Below are 26,192 nucleotides of genomic sequence, written 5' to 3'. Positions count from 1 at the left end.
TACCATGTCACTTCACTGCGTAAGGCCCTACAAATGGCTTCTATTGTCCCTCAGAGACTGAATCTTCAATATGGTCTACAAGACTGTGTACCAACTGGCTCCTGTCTACTCCTTTAGTGTCATGTCTAGCCAATGCCCCTATCTGTTTCAATCCCCTTCCTCCCCAGGCCTCTTTCACCTGCTGCTCCCTCTACCCAGAACACCTTCCCCAATTACTCTGCTGGGCCAGCTTCTCCTCATCCTTCAGGTCTTGGCTTATGGGTTTTAGGAGGCCCTCACTCCCAGACTTTGGAAGAAGTTAGATCCCTCTGTCATGTGGACTCAACAAACCTTTCTGTTGTACTAATCATAACTGTAAACAAGTAACTAGTGAATAGAATGTCCCTGCTTTTCTGTCTACTTGGTAAAATCCTAACTAATCCTTCAAAGTTTAAATTAAACACTATCCTTCACTTTCTTTGATCATCCCTGGGCAAAGTGACTTGCATTCACACACCCATTTACACACATATACTGTAGTTAAGAATTTGTTTACATGTCTTTTCTTTGTGATCAGACCGAGTTCTGTGTCCTTGTATCTCCAGCAACCAGTTCAATGCCTAAAGCATTTTACTCAATGAATACTGATTTAATTGAATTGAGTACTATGTGCTATCATATAGTCTATTACATAACATAGCACTCAGTGGACAGTTATTTAATTGACTCAAGTACTCTGTGGTAGCATACAGTCTAGTAAGTAACAGAAATTTAGATATTATCCCACAAGAAAACTAGTTGCTATCATTCATCAGTGACATTCTACCCCAAGAAAATTTTCATTTACACACAATATTGTTACATAGACTAGATCACTATTTTTAGATCATGAATAGATTTAGAATAGAAAATATTTCATTTTTCTGGAATGTGCTAAATAACTTTCTAAAAGTGGGGTTTTAGTTTTTTGGGGTTTTTGTTTTGTTTTGTTTTGTTTTTTGCTTTTAATGCCATCTGCTCATTCTTTCTCACCTTCCAAAAGGACGCTAACCAGTGGTGTGCGGTCACTATTTTTAGTCTGCTGAACCAGCAGCTCCCCATCTTCTAAAACTCGTGTAACTGGATCACCCCATTTGATAATACCATTCATAATGTAACTTGCATAATCCTCTTGGTTTGTGCCAAATGCCTATGGAGGAAAAGGATAATTTAAAGCATTTTGGGTGTTAGTATAAAAACGAAAATACTTAAAGATGAGTAGTAATTCCTACACACTAAAAGAGCTGAGCAATATCCCATATTAATGTAAAAAGCTTAAAAAGCAAATAAAAGCAAAAACAAAGAAACCATTATTTTATAATTTCTCATTTATCCTTTTACCTAGTGGTTAGGGGAGTTACCTTGGGTGACTTAATGGAATAAAACATAGATTCTATGGTCAGATTCTATAAGAGCCCACACCCTCATAAATCTCTGAGAAAGGGTAGTTTCAATGCACTTGTTTCTGTAAGGAGTATGTTGGATGTAGCCTTCTGTTAAGAACAAAGAGAAAAAGAGGTCACGGACTTAGAAATTAGAAGCAATTGGCTCAGCAGACGGAGATACTATCCTCACACTGACTGTAGGTGTCTTGGATTCAAATGGGAAATGAATGGTAATGAGAAGATCTTGTCCACATCAGCTAGGTAGCAGGGGACATAAGTTCAATGGCACCAAGGTTAGCCTAGGTTTCTAAATAAAAGATTTACAAGGAGGTAGAAATGGGCAGCTATACTGAAAGACTAAAGTATGAGAAAACAGAAATAAAAGCAATTACTATATATAATCATCTTAAGTGTGCTCGCTACGTTTTAGAGCTTCAATCACATCCCTCTTCATTTTCAACTTCTACTTTCACATTGTAACTCCCATCAAACCAGCTACCAAGAGGAGTCAGTAATGTTAGTACTTAGTGACTTAAATGAATTTTGTTTTCATAAGGTTAACAAGTGAAGACAAGAGTAGGAAAACCCAACATAATCTAAGGGTCACATGTCTTGAGATTTTCAAATCTTAAAAAATTATCACATCCCTCAAAAAGTCAGTTTTTCATTACCCAACATATGGAATGATGTTAACATTAGAATTTATACCTCACAGAAAGTCATTCTCTGTAATACTGTCTCTTAACAATACACTGTGGTTTCATTACTCTGTTACTTTGCCACCAAATCACTCTGCAGACCACCCTCTTGTCCGTGCACACACTAGTCTTTTGATTCCTGAATACAGAGGAAAGTTATCATTCCCTGTTCTGGATATGGGAAACTGAATGGCCCTATATAAAGTTATAAAGGAGGAGCCTAGGAAGTACTGGTTGAATGGCTACTGTAGGAAATAGGTAGACAATCCAAGTACAAGTACATAGTCCAAGCCTCACAAGAGCAGCAGCAAGATACCTGAACCAGGAAACAATAACCCCCCCCCCCCAGCCCAACCATATGTAGGAGTCTTCCCTACTTATCCTGTCATTTTATTTTCTGTTTTATCCCCCAGATCCGTGCAATAAATAAAAGTAAGTTATTAATTACTTAAGTAAGTTATCTTAGTTTTTCCCCTTCCTGGTAGCCAAAATATTTTCATTAAAAAAAATCTTGGGATAAATCAGTCAGGCTGGGCTCTAAAATTTTCGCTATTGCAAATGACAGCAGCAAAAGATTAAGTCATTTCCATTGTTCAGTAACTTTTGAAAGTAATTATTTTATATTTAAAAGACAACAATCATAAAGTAGACAGGGCTAAAACAAATTGATTTTTGTCTTTAAAGGAGATACTCGCAACAAATAATTATTGTTAAGACTACATAAGGAACTTATGCAGACCAAATAAAAGTAAAGAATAAGCAATACGGCAGAAACATAGGCAAAAGACACAAACAGCATTTCACAGAAGACATTCGTATGGCCAATAAACACACGGAAAGATGCTTAAATTCATAAGTAATCAGTGAGGTACAAATCAAGACCAAAATGAGATCTCATTTGACATCCAATTGAATGGCAAAAGTTAAGTTTGACAAGACCCAGTGCTACGAGACGGCGCTGTCCCAATCATGAGAAATAATTTCAATTAAGAACCGATTAATTACCCAGTCACCAGCATTGATGTGCAAACGGTTCTCATGTAGGACACTTCCAATATTGAGATTTCTGGTTGTTAAAAAGTATGTATGATATAACCTTACAGAATATTGTGCAAAATGGCGTTTCCTTTTCTCTTGAATAATGATTATTTTTTGGCTTGTCCATCACTCAGTGTCCATACTCACTGGTTTGATATCATTCTCCAAAGAAGCAAGGAAGTCTCCTCTTGTCACCTGCAGGCTCTCTGCTTTCTCCATGTCCACTTCCACCTTAGTACTAGCCTAATTAGAAATGGAAACAAAAATGTAAGGACTTCCAAGACGTAAGAATATTTTCGGTCTAAGAGTGTAATGCCTGAAGACTTAAAAGGTGTCTCTTCACAGGCAAAAAAAAAAAAAAAAAAAATCTCTCTCAAATTCACAAACGTACATAACCTTTGTCTGAACAAATCCGCTTCTAGGAATTTATCCCATGAATATATCCACAAATGTATGCAAAGTTATATATATCAGGATATCTATTAGAGTGATTTATAATAACAGAAGATTAGAAGCAAATTAAATGTCTAGCAGGAGGGCACCAGTTAAGTAAATTATGACACATTTGACCAAAGAATGCTGGATAGCTTCCCTCTTCCCCCCCACAAATAAGGCAAAGGAGGAGAAAATATATACTGAGGGTCTCTAAGAACAGTGGTTCTCATCCTTGGCTGCATACCAGCATCATCTCCAGAGCCTTTAAAGATATACAGAAGCCCAGACCCACTCCCTTCAGGATTTTGATCTAACAGGTCCAACAGAGGGTCCATACATTTATATTTTCATAAAGTGCCACAGGTGATTCTGATGCTTAAGTAGGTTTGTGAACCATTATTCTAGAAGACCAAGGTCCTACAACTTGATTTGTAGTCATACCTTGTGGTTGAGAAACCATATGCCAGCTCCAAATATTCTGCTTACTGCACCTGGAGCTAACACTTAGAACAGACATCTGGAGAAGCATCAAGGCCTTTATCAGCACTTGGAGCTGCCTGAACCTGATGAGTGACTGAGATACCAACACGCTTTTTAATGCGACTGGGCTCACTCCCAATAGCACAAGGCAAGTGAGTCTAATTTTTAAACGGCACTGCGTTTTTTAAAGAAGGTATCTTCCCCAAAAAATCTGACTGTAAAACAAAAGTATATTAAGCAATACCAACCTTTCATGAATTTCTATAAAATATGACTCATGTTCCTTTAGGAACAGATTGTTGAGACAAATGAAATGACAGACATTTTGTAAAAAATCAGCCTCATGGGATAAAAGGAACTATGTCAGGAAACTGGATCAAGATGGCAAACAGAACGTATTTATTTATCTCCCTCCCTGCCCCAAATCCCATGAAATGACAGAGTGAAAGAGAGAGGTTAAGAAGCATGGAAGATCTATCTAGAAATTTAACACTGACCCGAGAGGAGTCTCAGAAGGAGAGAAGAGAGAGGCTGATAGAGAAAAAACCAGTAAGACAGAAGGAAAAACGTTTTCTGCAGCTAAAAAACGTTGTGTCTTTGCAGTTTAAAAGATTCAATGAGTGCTGGTCAGGATGAGTGGAAAAAAAACCCACATCTGTCTAATGAAGACTTAAATATGCTGATATGGAAAGCTAATCAAGATACATTGTCAAGTGAAAAACACAACTGTAGTATAATTCCATTAAAAAAAAAATTTTATTTATTCATTTGACACAGAGAGAGAGAGAGAGAGCACAAGTAGGCAGAGAGGCAGGCAGAGACAGAGGGGGAAGCAGGCTCCCCACTGAGCAGAGAGCCCGATGTGGGGCTCAATCCCAGGACCCTGGGATCATGACCCGAGTTGAAGGCAGAGGCTTTAACCCACTGAGCCACCCAGATGCCCCCCATTAATTTTTTAAAGCATATAAATATATTAATGCAAATGTAAGGAAAACAGACTATACAGATATAACTCAAACGCTGGCTACCTCTGCAGACAGGAAGAGAAAGGGTATTGGAGAAAGCCTTTCTCACTTTTCCCTCATTTGGCATCCTTGAATCTTCTACAAAGAAAATGTACTCATACATGACTTCTATATTTTTAAAAAAATAACAAATAATATTTGAATAGATATAATAAAAGATCCTACTTAAATACAGAAAACAATTAGCATTTAAATTATTAATAGGGTTTTCATTGACACTTGTTAGGCATTTGACAAGTATTAACCATATTTGGGGCACTTGGGTGGCTCAGTCTGTTGAGCATCTAACTGTCGGTTTCGGCTTGGGTCATGAACTTGGGATTCCGGGATCGAGCCCCATGTCAGGCTCCACGCTTGGTGTGGGTTCTCCTTGAGAGATTCTTTCTCTCTCTGCCTCCCTTTCTGCTCCTTCCCCTACTCGTGCTCTCACAAATAAATAAAACCTTAAAAAGATATTAACCACGGGGTGCCTGGGTGGCTCAGTGGGTTAAAGCCTCTGCCTTTGGCTCGGGTCATGGTCCCGGGGTCCTGGGATTGAGCCCCGCATCGGGCTCTTTGCTTGGCGGGGAGCCTGCTTCCTCCTCTTTCTCTGCCTACTTGTGATCTCTGTCTGTCAAATAGATAAATAAAAAATCTTAAAAAAAAAATATTAACAGGGGCGCCTGGGTGGCTCAGTGGGTTAAAGCCTCTGCCTTTGGCTCAGGTCATGATCCCAGGGTCCTGGGATCGAGCCCCACATCGGGCTCTCTGCTCGGCATGGAGCCTGCATCCTCGCTCTCTCTCTACCTGCCTTTCTGCCTACTTATGATCTCTGTCAAATAAATAAATAAAATCTTTAAAAAAATATATTAACCACATTTATTTGACATTTCTAAGTTAAAGAAAGGAAACAGTGTTACAGGAAACATGCACCTCTATGAAAAAAATTACAGTGCTCAGTTCATAATATATAAATCTCTACAGTGCTTTGTAGTTTATTTTTATTTAAAATACTTTATTTATCTTATTTGAGCACAAGAGAGAGCAAGCACAAGCTAGGTGGGGGTTGGTGGAGAGACAGAGGGAGAGGGAGAAGCAGGCTGCCCGCTGAGCAGGGAGCCCAATGTGGGGCTCAATCCCAGGACCCTGGGATCATGACCTGGGCTAAAGGCAGATGCTTAACTGACTGAGCCACCCAAGTACTCCAGTGCTTTACAGTTTATAAAGTATGTTCATATACATTATCATATACATTCATCATACTCATTATCTATTTTATCCTTATACAAGCCTCAAAGTTTTCTTAAATTAAGGGTAGGATAATTTAACTAAGGGTAGATATTAAGACTTCCTTCCGAGGTAATCTTATATAAAGGTTTTAACTCTGATTAAAACTTTCCGACACATCTTAAAAAGGATTCTACAAGGTGTCAACTCTCAGGTCAAAGTGAAAAAGGAGCTCTGATAGAATCTTGTTAAAACCCCAATGAAGCCTCCAGTCTCCAGCCTCATTCCCAATGTCCCCTTCCGTATAGAGCCCTGAGTTTCTACTATAACGTTTCGTGTTTTGATTTCCTCTGCTGGTGAAAGTGAACTCAAATGATGAAACATATAGCCATATGAGGGGAAAATCTTAAACTTTTGACATTTGCCCAAAAATATGATAGATTTCAGGACTGAAGCTGTGTGAAACTTGTCTTTTTATTATTAAGAAAGGACTCATCTGATGAATTAAAAGTGAATTAAGATGGCTAGGGGAGAGTTATTTTAGAGCAAGTTTTTAAGCATGCCAGGAATTTTAGAAGTTACCCAACTGTAAATAACCAATATTATAATTATAAATTATTCCTGCCCATTCATTAAGTTTTCTAGGGACTTCTCTTAGCTAACTTTTACTATTTTATCAAAATTAGTAAAATCTAATTTTAAAATATTCTACAATTCTGAATTTTTACTCATTCAGAAAACCTTTTCTCTTTTGTCTGAATTACTGTGATTTTTTCCTGCATTTTATTTATAACGGCTAATCAATATAGAAGAGGCAACATCTTTCAGCTTATACCTGCAAAAACTAATAAACTTGTATTTCAACACTAGCAAATATCAAGTGGTCACCCTTAAATTTCATAACCTTTTAAATCTGACCTTTCAAAGTTCTTATCATTCCTCTTAAATTAAGGGTAGAATGACCTTAATCAATCAAAATTCTACAGAAAACAAGAAATAATTTTATTGAAATTCTGCAAGTATAAATCAGGGCTTTGATTCAAGTAGAGTGTTGTGTGCTGTGTGTGAGTACGTGTCCTCAATTTACCTCCTTACAACCCATTAGAGCACAAGAAATTTGGGTTATGAATCTTTTCTACCTGAAGCAGAAATTCCTTTCAAGAAAAACCAACCAAATGTCACATGAATTTCAGTTGCCCACAAACATGGGTTCAAGTACAAATGACATGAACATCAGGTGTTTATGACTGGATTTTCTCCATGTTTCAGAAAACTTGGGGAAAAAAAAACCCCAAACAGTTTAACAGGGAAGACTTGAGTGTACCTGACTTTATTCAAGCCTAAATCTTTTGAAAAGGATGCAAAATAAAACCGATCATGGCTTTTTATAATACAAAGACAGGAAAGTAGAACAAACAAGTAAATGCTGTGGATGTTTTAAAATTGTATAACAATTTCAGGGCATAAGCTTCAAATTAAATACTTACTCATCAATCACTACTAGTGAAGCTATGAACATCTCCAACAATGGAAGCATTACAACTGTACGTCTTTTGATCAGCTGAGGAGTCTTGTTGGGAAAAGAGTGTTTCAAGATGTTTGACAACAGAGATTTTTAAAAACATAGAAAAGAAGATAAATGTTCACATTATTTCTTCTTGGGAGCTAGGGTTAGTGTCCTTTAAATCCTTCTCTTTCCTGAAGTGCCTGAACAGCCTGAAGTGCCCTTGTATTAGATATTCTATTGATACTGAAAAAAAATCAAAAGCTCTTTGGTATAAGATATTGATCACAAGTCAATATACATTACCTTAAGTTTAAAAGTAACCACATGAGAAAAGTGAAGGCAAGCATATCAACTATTTGCACTACTTTTTACTTGCAAATCTTTTTTTTTTTTTTTTTAAAGATTTTATTTATTTATTTGACAGAGATCACAAGCTGGCAGAGAGGCAGGCAGAGAGAGGGGGGGAAGCAGGCTCTCTGCTGAGCAGAGAGCCGGATGTGGGGCTTGATCTCAGGATCCCGGGACCATGACCTGAGCTGAAGGCAGAGGCTTTAACCCACTGAGCCACCCAGGCACCCCTTTACTTGCAAATCTTAAGGATATATATTCTGTACGGTCGTTACTAATATTTACAATGGAAAAAATTGTAACTGAACAGTCAACAAATTCAGAAACTCAGGCATTGGAAAGGATATATATGGTTCTCAAATTAGTCAATAATAACAAAAATGGAAATAATTAACTTTCATATGGTTTGTAAGGCACTTTCATATATAGTATTTGATTTTCATAAAAACCTGATGAGGTAAGTAGTTATTTCCCCTTGACAAAAATAAAAAAGTCAGGGGTGCTGGGTGGCTCAGTTGGCTAAGCATCTACCTTCAGCTCAGGTCATGAACCCAGGGTTCTGGGATCGAACCTGCTTGCAAGGGGCCTGCTTCTCCCCCCGATCCCCCGGTGCGTGCTCTCTAAGAAATAAATTTTAAAAATCTTTAAAAAGGTTAGAAAGAAATGAAAAAGTGAAAGAAGTATAATCCGTAGCCACACCTTCTGACTATAAAACCTGTGATCTTTCCACCACTACTCAGTGCTTTGTGTGTAGATAAATCCAATATATACTTGAAGAAAGGCATGTTTCTTAGTGAGAGAATGGTTTAGAATGACATTTTGAGATAGGAATATTGTGGCAAAAATGACAAGTGACTAAGAGAAAAATCCAGTGGCCATTGGTTATGAAAGCTTTGATAATACACCAGTCACTGTGGATCACACCAAGATGCACTGATGTGGCCTAAGATGAAAGATCAGTATGGTGGGGAACACTCCTCACATCATTTACACAATTCTTCTTGAGTCCCCATCACTTTTAAGATATTTCTTATGGCAAGAAGAAAGGATGGAAGAATGAATAGATGATGGATGGCCCCATTCTATAAAGGACCCAACACTGGATTTCCACACTATCCTGACCTCTGGCAGTCCTGAGCTAGAACAAAGTCACTTCTATTATGTAGGGAAATTGTGACTCATGGGTAGAGCTTGGTTCAGAATACATACATCAGTTTACTAATTTTAGAAACACTTACCAAACACCTGCTATGTTCTCGGTATTTAGACCTATTTGGGGCACTGTGGGATACTCAGACACGAATAAGATATGGACTTAAAGTCTAGAACAGGGATTGGCGAACTTTTTCTGTAAAGAATGAGACAGTAAATATTTTAGGCTTGGGGGGCCATGCAATCCTTGTTGCAAATACTCAAACTCTACCACTGTAGCATGAAAGCAGCCACTGACAACGTACACATAAATGGGTGTGTTCCCCAAAAACTTTATTTATAAAAGTTGGTGGTAAGCTGGATATGGCTCATGGGTCACAGTCCTCGGGTTAGAACCAGTGACAGGGTGTTCCCAACCCAACTCCACTCCCATCAATACTCCACTCGACACAGCTGCCAGAGTGAGCTTATGTTTTAACACTATGTCGCTGCTTTTCTTAAAACTCTTCAATGGCTTAGCACTACTCGCAGGAAAAAAGTCCATACTTCTTAGCACAATACAAAAGGCTCTTTGTGCTCCATTCCCTGCTTTAGTCTCCTAGACTTATTCCCCACAATGTCTCCTTCTACCTCCCCTCCCCTACCTTTTATGCTGAAGGGATACTGAATTACCCTAAAGCACCATGCTATTTTGTGCCTCTGTTCCTTTGCTTTCTACCTAAATGTCCTACCCCTCCGAGAGATGCGTTCACCCAGAAATGTCTCTGCAGAGCACACTCTCACACCACGAGCTGACCACATCTAATACCCTTTCACTTCCTTACATCTCCTGTCCTTGCTGTTACTGAGGAAACCACAGGCTGCACAGGGTAGGCGGTTTACCTCTTCCAGGTGTAGTAGCATTCACTGCCAGCCCAGAGTCTGGCATAGGGAAGGTGCTGGATAAAGCTACTGTGAACCAAAGTGAACCGCAGGTACCTTAAGTGATACATTACTATTTCAAGAAGGAAGACAAGACATCCGTCTTAAAGGACACAATCAGAAAAGGTTTGATCAAAGTGGTGGCATCTGAACTAGGTATTAAAGAGAAGTAAACAAAAAGGGTAAAGACTCCCACTAAAGCAGAGAGGTGAAAAAATAAATTAATGTCTGAAGACCAATGAGGATTTCAGTTTGGCTAAAGTATGGAGAATAACTGGGAACCTTAAGGATCAGGCTAAGAAGTCTGTACTTTGTTCTAAAAGGTTCTGTAGGGTGCTCGCTTCGGCAGCACATATACTGAAAGGTTCTGTAGGGTAGAACAGTATGAAACAGGAAAGCTAATCAAACAGAAGGTGGGTACAAACTGGAGGATACTGCCAAGATAGAAGCGACAAAATTTGACAAGCGACTTGATGTAGGACACAGGAGAGTGGCAGGAATTAAAGATATTCCTGAAGTTTTATGCCTGGGAAATTGGGATAAACAGGAAAAAAGGAACAGGAAGGAAAGCAGTAAAAAAAAAAAAAAAAAAAAGAGTGAATTTGGTTTTGGAGTATTAAATTTGAAACCTGATAGAACATCGATGTAGAGGTCCTTTGTGTAAATCTGAAAGTGGGAGAAAGCAGCTTTCAAGAGATGAAGACATACATTTGGGAGTCATCCATCTATCCCTGAAGAGAAGTTTTAGTAAAGACTCAAAAGCACTTTTTCAACATAGAAGTATCCTGGCCTACCATGGCATCAATAACATTACTGTACTCATTTAGAAACATGTCTATCCACCTGACTCGCAATTCCTCAAGGGGAGAGGTCATGGTTCATCATCTTTGTGTCTCCAGTTTAATACTCAGAAAACAGGTATTTCAGTGTATGGGCTGAACAGAAGCAGCCCCCACAACTCAAGCATTGCAGAAAAACCCAACTTTGTATGACATGTTACAACTCAACACAGCACAAAGATTAAAAATCAAACTCTTCCAACTCTTCATCGTCACATATTTGTATCAGACGGCGGCAACCCAAGGCAGAAGTGTTCGTGTTACCCTGGGGCAGAGGCCGCCAACCTCTACTTCCTGCCACTCCGAACTTGGGCAGCGGACAATTCCTATTCCTTTTACCATGTCTCTTCTCTGCCAAAGCCAGCACTACCACAGCCCTTGGCAGGTTTGAAAGGCAAGAGAAAGAACACTGACACTGACACAGCACTGAGAGAGCTGCAGATCCCGAACGTGCTAGCGGACGTTCCTGACCTTGATGTGTCGGTTCATAGCGGTGGACTGTGCGGCCCGCACCAGCCCCTCCAGTTCAGCACCGCTGAAATTCTTGGTCTCCACAGCCAGTTCTTTAATGTCTACGTCGGCAGAGAGTAGCTGATGCCCTCTCATCCTTGCAGTGTGGATGTGAAGGATCTGTAGTCGACCTTTCTCATCTGGTAAGCCTGGTAAAATTGAAAATAAAATAGAAGTTATTATAATCCTAATGTTTTTCTTATAGGTACTTAAGCAGGTAAACATTGTGCTCCTCGCGATACACAACTTTTCTAACCAACGTTAGGCCACAGCACTCTGCCTACCTATCTCCATTTTAACTTCCAGTCTTCCAGGTCGAAGGAGAGCCTCATCTATCAGGTCTGGTCTGTTGGTCATTCCTGAGCACAGATTTCAAAAAAAAAACAACAAAAGTTCAAAAGTAAGATAAAATGTCCCTTCAGTATATGTAAGAATAATTTCTCAAACAAGCTAAGATATTTTATAAAGGTCAAGTGGAAAACCAATTATTCTCAAATAAAAATATTTGTTCTTGATCTGTTCTAATGGAAATACCTGAAGACTCCGCTTTAGTATTTCACTATCCTGCCAATGGAATGTAAATGTAATGAAAACTTCAAGGTTCAGGGAGTTCAGAGGTTTACAAAGGCTAAGTAACCTGTCAAAGTGAGGAGGGACAACGTGAACATGATTTGCCCTCTCCTTTTCGGTAGGCCAAAGGTTTTCAATCTCCATAAATATCAGAAGTTTTGTCTTGTTTTTTTTAAAGTCATCTTGGGAGAACCTCTGTACAGGGAACAGTTAAAAGAAGTTATAATTGGGAGACATGATCTGAAGCTCACTCACAGACTGTGAGGTACCTCTGAGGGCCCCTGGAGGCCTATAGGGCGCAGTGTGAAAACCACTGCATTATTCTGTGCTGCCTTTTTCATCTGTGAGCTATGAGCATCTACCTATGAGTCACTGACCCCCATCTTTTATTTGTCCTATTAAGGCCATACATTAAAATAGGCACTTAAGATACTTCAGTATACCTGATTCTAATTTGGAAACACGGGCAACACAGTATTAACCATCACCTACACAGACCTTAATTCAGAACCTGTGTGTCTAATGTTTTTGAAATCATTTTTTTTTTTTAAAGCAAACATACCAATGACTAAGATGTTGTTCAGCTGCTCTACCCCATCAATTTTGGACAGCAACTGGTTGACGACAGTGTCGTGAACTCCTGTGCTGCCGGCCATGCTTCCTCTCTGCTTGCAGATGGCATCAATTTCATCAAAGATGATGATGTGCAAACCACTGTTTGCACCAAGCTAGTGAGGGAAGGAATTAGAGTGAAGGTCATAATTTGAATATATCACTAAACAAACTAGTCAAAGAAAGCCATCACAGACGGCTTTTGCTCCATTTTGACTAATAAATACAGCAGTTATACTCATGGCTTCTACCCTGCTGGAGGTACTGGAAGTGCCTTCTCAGAATTCTACAAACTGAAAAGGCATTCCAGAACCTCACATTTAATAGTCATTAAACAAAAATACACATTATATACTAATGAATGTGAAAAGTCCATCAAATAACAACCTGTTCATTGACACGCATTTCTTTTCTCACTATTGGAAAGGAGAACTCATAATTATCAGGGGCCTATCTTAAGTCAGTGACTGGCAGCTCCCTCCCCATTTTCCTTGAGTTTTGGTGAGAACACTGTCCCGGCTGCAGCAGGCTTAACGTTTGTCATATTATATAACTAAGCAGTGACTCTATCTGGAAGTCAACTGGGAAGTGGGCAGATGACAGAAGGAGGTGACCATGATTCACATTTGGTTATATCACATGAAAACAAAGGACTTCTTCCTAACAGTAAAGTGAGAACAGAGACATAGTTTATAGAAAGAGCAGTCAAGGGGGTGCTATTTCTTTTGCATAGTGATTTGTTTGAGTTTACTGAAGACAGAGGCATCGTTCCAAGAAAATAGTGTATATATTATAAACTTCTAATAGATGCAAATACTTTCAAATGCTGATAATCATTAGGTTAACATGGACCCTCTAACAACTTATATTCAAGTACTTAAGTCTCTTATAAAAACCAAAAAAGGAAGTATACTCCATAAATTCTCTTTTCTTTTCTTTTCTTTTTTTTTAAAGATTTTATTTATTTATTTGACAGAGAGATATCACAGTAGACAAAGAGGCAGGCAGAGAGAGAGGGAAGCAGGCTCCCTGCTGAGCAGAGAGCCCGATGCGGACCTTGATCCCAGGACCCCGAGATCATGACCTGAGCCGAAGGCAGCGGCTTAATCCACGAGCCACCCAGGCGCCCTCTTTTCTTTTTTTTGTTTTTAAACAAACAAACAAAATATCAGGGATTAACAAAACAGGTGAAAATGAATATAACTTATATGGATAATATAAGTGATGAGCATAATGAAATTCAGGATTAGATATGGCTGGTATTCATTAAACCTCTGGTAAGGATAGAATCTTTTTTTTTCCCCCCCAAGAGTTAGGGCTTTTTTACTTCATTATAAAAGCATTAGATGTTAACTGAGCAAAAGTTGTAAAACAAATGGAAGTAAGTTAAAAATAAGTTTTGTCATATCCTACCTATGACATATACTATATAATACCTAAAGATAAATGCTGTTAACATTATGTGGATTTATTTCTATATTTTAAATTTATCTTAATTAAAAAATTGGGAACTCGCTGCATCTTTATTCTCCTGAACATTAACTATTCTTTGAAAACTGTTTAAAATTGTTAGTTTTGTTTCTATTTGCAAAATACATGATCATGATAAAAATGGAGAAAAATACTAAAAAGTGTAAAGAAATCAGAATCATCCAACATCCAACCAGCTACAAGTAACTCATATTATTAATTAGGTGCTGTGTAGGTAGTTTGTATCCCTTTTTTCAGTACAGATATTATCTTCAGTCCTTTCACATGGCTATAAATACAACTATGTAATTTTTAATGGCTCCATAATATTCCACTGTATAACTGGCAGCACAGAGAACTCCTGAACTTCACATTAATTCCTTCCTTTCAGATACTGAATGATTTCTAAATTTCTACAATTATATGTATTGCTACAATGAACATAGTTTTAAGATTTTATTTTTAGGTACCAACATGGGGCTCAAACTCGTGACCCAGAGATCAAGAGTCACATTCTCTATTCACTGAGCCAGCCATGTGCCCCATAATAAACATTTTTGCACTTAACTCCTTGACAATAGACCTGATGATTTCCTGAATGCAAATTGCTACTTTAAAAGGTGTGTTGAGTATCTTAAGGCCCTTGAAATAGGTTGTCAAATACTTTCCCAGAAAGATTTTACCACTTTATAATCCCCCTCAAGGAATATGACAGTGCCTCTCTTGGTATATCCTCACAAGAAATGAATATTAGAAAAATCTAAAAAGTAATTCTGAACTTGGTAACTGAACAATGGTGTTTTTTCCATTGTTTTTAACTGGTATTTGCCTGATTACTGAAGAGGATGGCACTTTTTAAAATCATGTTTTTACCAATTGTAACTTTTTATTTTTTTTCAGATTTTATTTATTTATTTATTTATTTATTTGTCAAAGAGAGAGAGAGAGGGAGAACACAAGCAGGCAGAGTGGCAGGCAGAGGCAGAGAGAGAAGTAGGCTCTACGCTGAGCAAGTAGCCCGAAATGGGACTCAATCCCAGGACCCTGGGACCATGACCCAAGTGGAAGGCAGCGGCTTAACCAACTGAGCCACCCAGGCGTCCCAATCCAAGTGATTCTTATTCAAACAATTAACTAACTGATCTAATACTGTAGACTAAATCATCTTTTCATCAATGAGATGTCATTTTTATTGGGCTTTATATTTTTATTTCATTACAAGCCTATTCTATTATAGAGCAATAGGTTGGGCAAGCTTGCTCTTACTCTTTGTCATAACATTATCATTATTTTTTGCCATAGTATTGTGACATTATTCTTTGTCATAACAATTTTGACTACTCTACGGAACGCCTGAGTGGCTGAGCTGGTTCAGCATCTGCCTTTGGCTCAGATCATGATCTCTGGGTCCTGGGATTGAGCCCCATGTCTGGCTTCCTGCTCAGAGGGGAGCTTGCTTCTTTCTCTCTCTCTGCCCCTCCTTCCCGCTGTTCATTCTCCATCTCAAATTAATAAATAAAATATTTTTTTTTAAATTATGTAGAATTTCAGGTTTTCAGTCACAAAATTTCCAAGTATTAATACCCTACCATACAGAAGTGTTTGGCAAAGCTAAGGGTATAGTTCCAGTTCCTTATTCTCTCGGTCTTTTCTACAGTTGGAAAGATGATAGCTTTTGGTGTTGAAAATTTTTGTAAGAAACCAAGCTACTACTTATAATCAGATACCTGTTCAATAAATCTGACTATATGGAGGAAATTAATTTTTTTCAGATCTTAGTTTAGCTTTTAAAACTGGTGGAAGGAGGGGCGCCTGGGTGACTCAGTGGGTTAAGCCGCTGCCTTCAGCTCAGGTCATGATCTCAGGGTCCTGGGATCAAGCCCCGCATCGGGCTCTCTGCTCAGCGGGGAGCCTGCTTCCTCCTCTCTCTCTGCCTGCCTCTCTGCCTGCTTGTCATCTCTCTCTGTCAAATAAATAAATAAAAACTTTAAAAAAAAAAAAAAACTGGTGGAAGGAGAACAATCTGGAAGTAGCGTTCAGGGAAAAAAAACCTAGTTACATTTCGGAAACCCTGATGAACACATAACTATTATCTTGCAGAGAATATGAACAACAGAATTTAAGTATTGTAAGATATTCTTCTGTTTTAAAAATTCATTATGAAGTAAAGCTGACTTCTCTGGTAAGCAGTTTTGTGAGTTTTAACAAATGTATAGCTTTTTAAAAAAAAAAAAAGATTTTATTTATTTTTTTGAGAGAGAGAGAGAGACAGAGAGCTAGCTCATGAGCAGGGGAAGGGGCAGAAGCAGACTCCTGCCCAGCAGGGAGCAGGATGTGGGGCTTGATCCCAAAAGCTCAAGATCATGACCTGAGCGGAAGGCAGATGCTTACCCGATGCAGGCACCTGAGAGTCTACATTATTTCATAAGACGCTTTTACTCAAGGCTGTCTGCCAATTTAGCATGAAACAAAAAGCTGCTAAAATGTATGAATTTTGCCGTTCAATGTGCCTTATGTTGCCACTGGAATTATTACTTCCTTCTCAGTCTGACCTTAAAAATCATCTGTGTGGGTGGGAAGCCAAAGACAATAGGAACACCGTAGGCCCACAGGAACATTCTGTCTTAAACATAATTCAGTACCATTCTGACCTTTTCAGAACCTTGCCAATCTTGTGACCTGTCATCAGGTGCCTTCCCCCAACCTAGTCAGTACAACCACACCGATTTTTACAGGTGCGTTACTTAAATAAAGGCAAGTTCTTGCAATAAATTAGAAGTCATGTAGGGAAGATGTTAAGATTAATGTTCACAGATTAATATAGCTGACTCATCAATAAACCTTTACCCAAGAGTTTAAATTTCCACAATGCAATCCTCTTTAATTCACTGGCCTCTAGCTCTGTTCCTACCCTCTGCAACGTCTTCCCCCACAGAAACAGAGCTGATGCTGTCGAGCCCCTGGCAACTGCCTAGGATAACGGCTGTTCTATATTTAACTAGTTTGACCTATATGCCAGTGTTCATCTCTCAGCCTGGACTGTCCAGAATCACAGAGGTGATGCTTTCCTCTATTATGTAACACACATCTACCCTCCATGGGGTCATTAGCTGAGAATACCAAGCCATTCCTGGTTGTAAGAATTGAGAAAAGCTGTAACTGAAAAGGCTGGCTTGATTAACATCTACCTAGAAATTCTTTGTCAACTCAGTTGTACCATTAACCGTGTCTTATTTAAACTGTCCACAAGTTTAAAACCAGTACCAAAAACACCTATGTGGCCATGTGGAAACTATCACAACAGATTTTTAAAAAATTTTTCTTTAAAGAACGGACATTTTGACACACCTGCACCTAGAGTTTAAACCTCAATATGCCATCAGGGTCCCTTAGACACAATTTCAGTTTTGTTTTCAGTTTTTCAGTTTTCAGTTTTTTGGTTGAACAATTCTAACTATTTGTAAATATTAATATTTCATGACTTTTTAAATTAGAAGTCTTCCACAGAAGAAAATGGAAAATATATTGTAAAAAATAGAATAAATAGAATAAAACTCATTCTATCTTGCAAGCACCATATGAGTCCACTGAAACTTTTCATAAATCTAAGATATATTATGCTCTTCTAACATTCTAGAAATGACATCATTATTACTCATCAGTGATTCTTAATTAACCTAAAAAGATTAAGATGATAAGGAAAATGAAAGAATGACGGAATTGCTCAGAGGCATAATGCAATAGTGAAATCACGACTGCTATGACATCACTCTTCAGTTTTCTAACTGTGTTGTCCAAAAAATTACAAACATCTTTCAAGAAGGTATAAAAGAAGTCTGGAGACACCATCCACCATCTTTGTGTTCCCTGGTCTTAGCTTTAACTGAACACAGTAGAGAATTCAGATTTCCCCCCTCTGACCATAATGGCAAAGAAAAGAAAACCAATAGAGCAAAATAATTCACACTTGTTATATCTAATCCAAAGACTAATGCGGAGTGATATAGCAGCACTTGAGACTCTAATGAAGATGGAGAAATTGATGATTATAAGTAAAATATCAGACTACGTGCCCTCAGATGATGTTATCCTGCATAAATTTTCTCAAGCTCAATAATGAGTGAGGGGTGCCTGGGTGGCAGTTGGTTGAGCGCTGACTGTTGATTTCAGCTCAGGTGTAATCTCAGGGGGAGAGTGAGCCTTGTGCTGGGTTCTGAGCTCAGTGGGGAGCCCACTTGAGTTTCTCTCTCCCTCTCCCTCCACCCCTACCTCACCCCTGTGCACACGCGCTCTCTCTCTCAAGTTAAAAATAAAGAATGAGTGAATAATATATTTCTAAGGACAAAAAAAGGCATTTTCATCTAGTTACTTATTCAACAAAAATCTTCATTGTGCAAGATTCTGTGACAAGAAACTAGACCATCTCATTTTTCTGTTAAGGACACATGACAGTAGGGGTGCCTGGGTGGCTCAGTGGGTTAAAGCCTCTGCCTTTGGCTCAGGTCATGATCCCAGGGTCCTAGGACCAAGCCCCACATCAGGCTCTCTGCTCAGCAGTGAGCCTAATTCCCCCCCTCTCTCTGCCTGCCTCTCTGCCTACTTGTGATCTCTGTCAAATAAATAAATAAAATCTTAAAAAAAAAAAAAAAGGACACATGACAGTATTCTTTCATCTTTTCTTTTATCTACACATCAAAATTTCCTTGATATGGTTTCTAAGTAGAAGGATGCTGAAGGCAGGTACTATAGAGAGATGATGAGAAGAAACAGGTGATATAGATATTAAAAAATGTGACCATTCTAAAGGGTGTAAACAAATCTAAAAGTGAAAATGTCTTGCAATTATGGAGTATCTGGTGGCCATCCTCTCTTCAAGAAAATAATGATTAAAAAAAAAAATTCTTCAAGTATTATGTCTTGACAATGCAAGTACAAAAAGAACCAGAAATAATGACAATCTAGACTCCATTAGAGGCGTATTTAAAACTTAGAATCAGGGACATCTTGGTGGCTCAGTCAGTTAAGCATCTGCCTTCAAGTCAGATCATGATCCCAGGGTTCTGGGACAGAGTCCTTGTTGAGCAAGAGGCCTGCCTCGCTCTGCCTGCTGCACTCCCTGCTTGTGCACGCACTCTTTCTCTGTTTCTGACAAATAAAAAATAAAATCTTAAAAAAAAAGACAAAACTTAGAATCAGTATGTAGAAGTTCATGCATGATAACTGATGAACCATTAGTTACCTTCAGAAGCTCCTGACCATTTGGATGGAGATAGATATATAGATATCTACATAGATATAGAAAGCTATGTCCCTATCTTCAAGACCAAGAAAATAAGGAATAAAAATTTAGTTTGCTATATTTAAGTTCTTATTAAATATATAATAGTCTTTCACTCCCTTTTATTCTTATATTTGTAAATTATTTGTAAAATAACTTAAAATTTTAAAAAAGGAGTTCTTTCAACCCACATAGTAAATGGTGGTGACAATTTTTCTTGGTACACTGAGTGTTGATAAGATTTTTGAAACAGAAAACAGAAAATATTGTAGTATTAGGGATGAACGGTAAAACTGAATTGGTTCTGGGACTGTCTGAAGAGTTACTGAACTTGTGAATTACTGGACTTGTACCAATCCACTAGGACCCATGCCTTCGAGAACCAATGTAGCTGAGGCCAGAGACCTGAGATCATTACCTGAGCCAAAACCGAGCCAGACACTCAACTAACTGAGCCACCCGGGTGTCCCTGTTAGTTGGTTTTATTTTTTAAATTGTGGTATTTGTCTTTTTCATACTTTTTATAAAGGAGTTATTACAGACAATTTATAAAACACCAGCTCTTTGTAGATTATATACACTGCAAATATCCTCTCCAGTCTGTTACATCTCTATTCAGTGTAATTTGTCAGAGGAAATTTTCTTCATATTATATTAATGTAACCAAATTTACATTTTTTCTTTTATGGATTTGATTTCCAAATCTTAATAAAGAAATTCTTCTTGGGGTACCTGGGAGGCAATAAATAAATAAATAAATACCCTTCTTTCTTCTTCTTTTTTTTTTTTTTTAAAGAAATTCTTCTCTAGCCTCAATTCTTTTTTTTTTTTAGACAAAGTATTTTTTTTTTTTAAAGATTTTATTTATTTATTTGACAGAGAGAAATTACAAGTACATTGAGAGGCAGGCAGAGAGAGAGAGAAGGAAGCAGGCTCCCTGCTGAGCAGAGAGCCCGATGCGGGACTCGATCCCAGGACCCTGAGATCATGACCTGAGCCGAAGGCAGCGGCTTAACCCACTGAGCCACCCAGGCGCCCCGTATTTTTTTTTTTTTTAAGATTTTATTTATTTATTTGACAGAGAGAGATCACAAGTAGGCAGAGAGGCAGGCAGAGAGAGAGGAGGAAGCAGGCTCCCTGCTGAGCAGAGAGCCCGATGTGGGACTCGATCCCAGGACCCTGAGATCATGACCTGAGCCTAAGGCAGTGGCTTAACACACTGAGCCACCCAGGCGCCCCTCTAGCCTCAATTCTTAAAGCTTTTTGCCTAGATTTCTTCTAAAAATGTTTCCTCTGGTAAGTTTCATTTATTTTTTGCAAATCCATTTTGCAGTTCTGTATGATATGATAAGGACTGTATTTTACCTTAATTGAAACAGAAAGCTGATGATCTCATCCAGATTCATGGAATATTCCTTCCCCTTTCATTTGTACTGTCACTTTTCATATAATAAGTACTTCCCGTGTTCTATTCTGTTTCCTTGGTCTATTTATGCAAGAATATATAACTGTCTCAATTACTACAGCTTTCCAGTATGATGTGAAATAAGTTCTTCATAATTTTTGAAAATTTTCATGGCTCTTCAAGTATCCAAAAAAAAAAAAAAAAAAAAATCAAGTTGTCAAATTCCAAAAAATTCCCATCAGACTTGATTGGAAAAGCATAAATTTATAAATTAATACGGGAAGATGTTATTTTATGATATTGTCAGATTCCCACACATAAACATCACATCATTTAGTAGCTCTTGAAAAAAAGATACTCAAAAATGTTTATAATTTTCTCCTTTAATTTTCCTGTTAAGACTTAGTTCTAGTACTCATCATTTTGACTGTTGATGTAAATGAAATTTTTTTTGAAGTTACATTTTCAATATCTTTACACTTTCTTTGAGTCATGGCTTCTAAAGAATTTGAGTTTTTGTTATTCCTCTCCCAGTTCCTCCTCACAATTTTCACATATCCATCTAACTTAAAGCTTAATGTTATTAACAGTACTATCTTCTTCCCAAATAATACAAAGATCTTAGACTTAATCCACTTCCTATATTTTTTGTTCCATACTTTAGTTCTAACCTTAAAAAATACCACCTGTATTGATGACTAATTTGTTGTCTCATGCACTGATTATTAAGTTTACCTCTTAGAAACTTTTTCATGGTGAACTATGGTATACAGACAAAGTTCACAAAATACGAATGCATGTTTCAAGAAACTGTCACAAAATGAATATCCATATAACGTAACAAGAAATAGAACAGCGCCAGCATCGTGAGCGAATGTCCTCACAACTCTTCCTCAGTATCCCTCCCCATTACTTCCTATATGCAACCCCAAACTGATTTTTTATGGAAATTACTTCTCACTCTTCTTTATAGTTTACCACCTAGGCCTGTATCATTAAATATTATATTTTAGTTGAACCTTACATAAATGGAATCATACAGAATGTATTCTTTCTTGTCTGATTTCTTTTGCTCAATATTTATTTGTGAGACTCACAACTATGTATGACCATATTCTGTTTATTTATTACTGTGTAATACTTCATGGGATATTACATGACAATTTATCCATTTACTGGATACAAAGTTCTAAGTTAACAGTTCTTCTCTCTCAACTTCTTCGAAAAAACATTTAACTGATTTCCGGTTTCCATCATTTGTGTTGGTATTTTCTGACACTTTTCATTGCTTTCATCCTTTCTCTGGTTATTTTTGTCTAACAACTTTCAGTGCACCAATCCTCTCTTCAGCAGCATCTAATCTGCTATTTATACCCATCTATTTGAGTTAATTTCAGTTGTTGAATTTCTCATTCCCAGAATTTCCATTTGATTTTTTTTTTTTTTAAACAAATCACTGCTCGACCAAAATCCTCAATCTTATTTCCCTTGGAACATGGTAAGTGAAGTTACTTTAAAAGCCTGTATCTGAGAATTCCGGTATCTGGAGGCCCAATCTCTATCACCTTTTGTTTCTCTTTCTTCAAGTTGTCTATGTGTTTGTGTACCTGACTGCTTTTGATTTATAACCAGGCATCTCATTTGTAAACTAATAATCTGTGGCCTTGCATGATATTACCTTCCTCCAGGAAGGATCTACAATTTTGCTGGATGCCAAGAGGCACCAGTGATTTAGGAGCCTTCAATTTAATTTTAGAGAAATGAGATGCAATTCAAAGCTGGCCTCTGTGAGAGCATGTCTACTTCGGGTTAACCCCTGCTTCTATTGTGCAGCCTTCCAGGGTCCCAGCTCAAACTGAGACATGTTCATCAGGTGTCCTTTCTTTGTGAGCCGTTCATTTTTAACCTCTGGCCCACTGTTCCCACTGGCCTGTCAAAAGGGCTGCACAGCGGTTTAGCAGCTCCCTCCAGAAATGGCTAATATCTCCAAAGGGATGATGACCTTACACACCAGGATCTTTTTTTCTGAGCCTCCATTCTCCTCCTCCCCAGAGGTTTGTTAATATCTATCAACCCCATGCTATTATTAGTTCAGGATTCATCTTTAAATCAATTTCTCAGCACGGGGGCCCCAGACCACATAAGTTCAGGGGTGGGGGTGGGGGTGGTGATGGTGGTGGTGGTGGTGAGGGGTGTGTGTGTGTGTGTGTGTGTTTTCAAATCCTAAGCATGAGGTAAGAAACCACAGTTCAGAATTCCCATGAAAGATTCTTTAGATCCCACTGAAGAACTCAGACAGATGGTTAAATGTCTTTGTTATTTCTTTGTGCTAGTGAGCAATTTCTAGTCCATTCTTTTCATTGAGGACACAACCCCTTTGAAGGTTCCAGTTCCTAGTCCACATCTGAAGTGAGTTCAAGGACTCATTTTCTGCCAGCTAGCAGGTACTAAAACCCAAACTCATAGATTACCAAAACAAAAAGCTGCAACTCTTATCTCTACCACTCTAATTTTCAGAGTTTTCTTTTCATTTCTGGAGATCTCCTTTTCTTTCTTGAGAACTAAATTATGCATTTAAAATGATTTTAGTTATATTCTACCCTGCATTTGAAGGTATTTACAGAAGGCAGGTTTTTAGGTTACCTACTCTACTGCATTGCTAGAAGCAGAAATCTGACGGCATTGTTTTTGAACTTCTGCCAATGAAATAAATATGTTAGTATTAGTGTATGAGGGTTTTCTAGAGAAATCTAATCAGTAAGATGGATCTATAGATCCATCCCTATTGGTCATCTGAAAATATACACACATAGAGAGAGAGATCTACATAGATCTAAATATAGATCTATATCGATCTACAGAAAGATGAATTATAAGGAATTGGGTAACCCAATTATGGGGCTTGACAAGTCCCATGTCTGCACTTGGCAAGCTGCAGACACAAGAGAGCCAATGGTAGGGCCTACAAGCTGGAGACTGAGCTTCCAAGGGAGGCAGTTTCAGTCTGAGTATAAAGGCAGGGAAGAACTGATGGCCCAGATAAAAGCAGTCAGGCAGTAGGAAATTCCCTTAGTCAGAGGAGGAGCAGCCCTTTGTTCTAGCCAGGCTTTCCACTGATTGAATGGGGCCCACCCATATTAGGGAGGGCAATTGTTTTACTCAGTCTACCAATGCAAATGGTAATCTCATCCAGAAATATCCTCACAAACACACCCAGAATAATGTTTAACCAAATGTGTGGTCACCCTGAGGCCCAATCAGACTGACACATAAAATTAACCATAACAATTAGTAAACCCTGCTTTGACTTTTAATTAATTTTTTTCTAAGAGCCACATCAAACTTTCTTTGAGACCTAACAATTCATACCTGTCACTCTACAGCTGAGGAGACTCAGTGGTAAGCAAACTCGCTTTCAGCAGCTGCTCCTTACATACAGATAATTCTACTAGTCATTTTATGAATTTAGTTTCCCCCTTTGCCAAAGGATAAATGAGTTTAACTCTCTGAAAGTAATGTGGAATAAAAGTGACACCTGAAAATAAATTCATGTGCTGTTTTTGCAAAACCTTTGGCTTATATAATCATCTATCTTGGTATTATGTCCATGTGGGTATTGGCATGTGTTCACATCATGTAAATGCCCCATAATCCCTGGTTCCGTGATATAGTTCAGTACTAAATAAATTCTACCTGCAAAACATGGACCACGGTAACAAGATTTCCATCTTAGCTTTGGTTTCATTCATCATAAAAGCGATAACAAACTTTCACTAAATTATACTTTATTAACATTACCCTCCTTTGTTCCTCTTCAGCATCAGCAAAGAGTTTGCGGATGTTAGCTTCTGATTCTCCCACATACTTGTTAAGGATTTCTGGGCCGTTGACCACTTTGGGCTCCCTTGCATTTAACATCTTGCCAATCTGTCGAGCCAAGAGAGTCTTACCACAACCTGGGGGCCCGTATAACAGGATGCCTTTAACATGTTTGCAACCTAAAGAGGAAAAGAAAACAGACTTATATCAATTACCTAAAATCCAAGTAAGGCATCGAAAGGAAAATCTTCTTTCTTCTTCATATGCGTGTTAGGAAAACTATAGTCATGTCATTAACATATAATATCCAAGTGCCTGAACAGAACAAGAATGAACAACTAAAGCTCTTTTTTTTTTTTAACGTACGCTCCACACCCAACATGGGGTTTGAACGTATGACCTGGAGATCAAGGGTTGCACGCTCTACTGACTGAGCCAGCCAGGTGTCCCTAAAACTCTTTTTCAAAATAGAAAATCCAGAAAAAATTCTTATACAAGTACCAGTATTTGAGTGTGAAAATTGCCAATTAAAGGTCTTTAGAAAAGTATATTTGAACTATCATTTAGAACAAATACTTTTAACTCTGAAAATGTTTTTTGACCTAAATACCTAATTAGGAAGTATTACTTATTTTCCATTATCTTTTGCTTTAAAGTCAAAGAATAAAAGAGATCTGCTTTTAGGCAAATTTAACCCAACACAAATCTATTATGATACGGTAGGCTATGGAAACCATATCTTAGTCATAGAAATTACAGGTCTACCTGTCAACACAAGCCCTTGAAGAATGGGCAAACATGTTTTGAGTTGGCTGGTATAGAGCAATCCGAAAGATCCAGATGGATGTTACAACTTAGTGGATAAAGCTGAATGTCCTACTTCATGTGACTAATGCCAAGGGAGGCACAGGCTTTTCTCAACACCACCCAGATGAAGATGAAATTTCAAGAGAACAGTATTCAATTCTTTTCTAGGCAAGCATTGCTAAATGCCTTAAAAGGTATCCGTAACAATAGGGAAAGAGCAAGACTGGTGATTTAGACTCCCCAGGATTTCTTCATGAGCATTTACTCCATTTCTAAGATTCTGATGACCTGTGGTTTCACTTTACTAACTCTAGGAATTCTCACCTTTCCTGCAGTTTCACACTTAGGATGCAGGACTCTTTTCTTATGAGTTTTTCCCTTGTACTACAGCAAAAAAGCATTCTGTGAAATAACGATTTATTAGATTTTGGTGTTACACTCAAAAGTATAGGTGAAAAAGAAAATTTCTGGAAATGAAATATAGTATGTTTCCATGTATGATAGTTTGTCCTCATTTGGAATGAAAGCCTTAAAAACTGTTTCTTTATAAAAAAAAATTATGACAATACATTTAATAACTCACATAAAAGAAATCACAAGGTACAACCAACTCTACTAGGTATTTTAGATTCTGAGTAGGAATACCCTTTGGGGGGCCTTTGGGTAGCT

The 26,192-nt window shown here is 38.0% G+C and overlaps 1 protein-coding gene across 1 annotated transcript in view; it reads right to left on the bottom strand.

Annotated features, from left to right (window-relative positions):
• NSF (N-ethylmaleimide sensitive factor, vesicle fusing ATPase) overlaps positions 1-26,192 on the bottom strand; it is a 150,787-nt gene that overhangs the window by 46,770 nt on the left and 77,825 nt on the right. Inside the window, exons 9-14 of the mRNA XM_059147645.1 lie at positions 24,696-24,895; positions 12,695-12,860; positions 11,847-11,921; positions 11,524-11,711; positions 3,287-3,382; positions 1,012-1,168 (exon numbers count right to left, since the gene is read on the bottom strand). Of these exons, the coding sequence (XP_059003628.1) occupies positions 1,012-1,168; positions 3,287-3,382; positions 11,524-11,711; positions 11,847-11,921; positions 12,695-12,860; positions 24,696-24,895 (882 nt within the window). The remainder of the gene's footprint in view (positions 1-1,011; positions 1,169-3,286; positions 3,383-11,523; positions 11,712-11,846; positions 11,922-12,694; positions 12,861-24,695; positions 24,896-26,192) is intronic.

This window comes from Mustela lutreola, chromosome 15 (assembly GCF_030435805.1).
Source record: "Mustela lutreola isolate mMusLut2 chromosome 15, mMusLut2.pri, whole genome shotgun sequence".
NCBI lineage: Eukaryota > Metazoa > Chordata > Mammalia > Carnivora > Mustelidae > Mustela > Mustela lutreola.
Note: the sequence above shows the minus strand (reverse complement) of the source record. Positions and strands in the feature narration are given on the sequence as shown.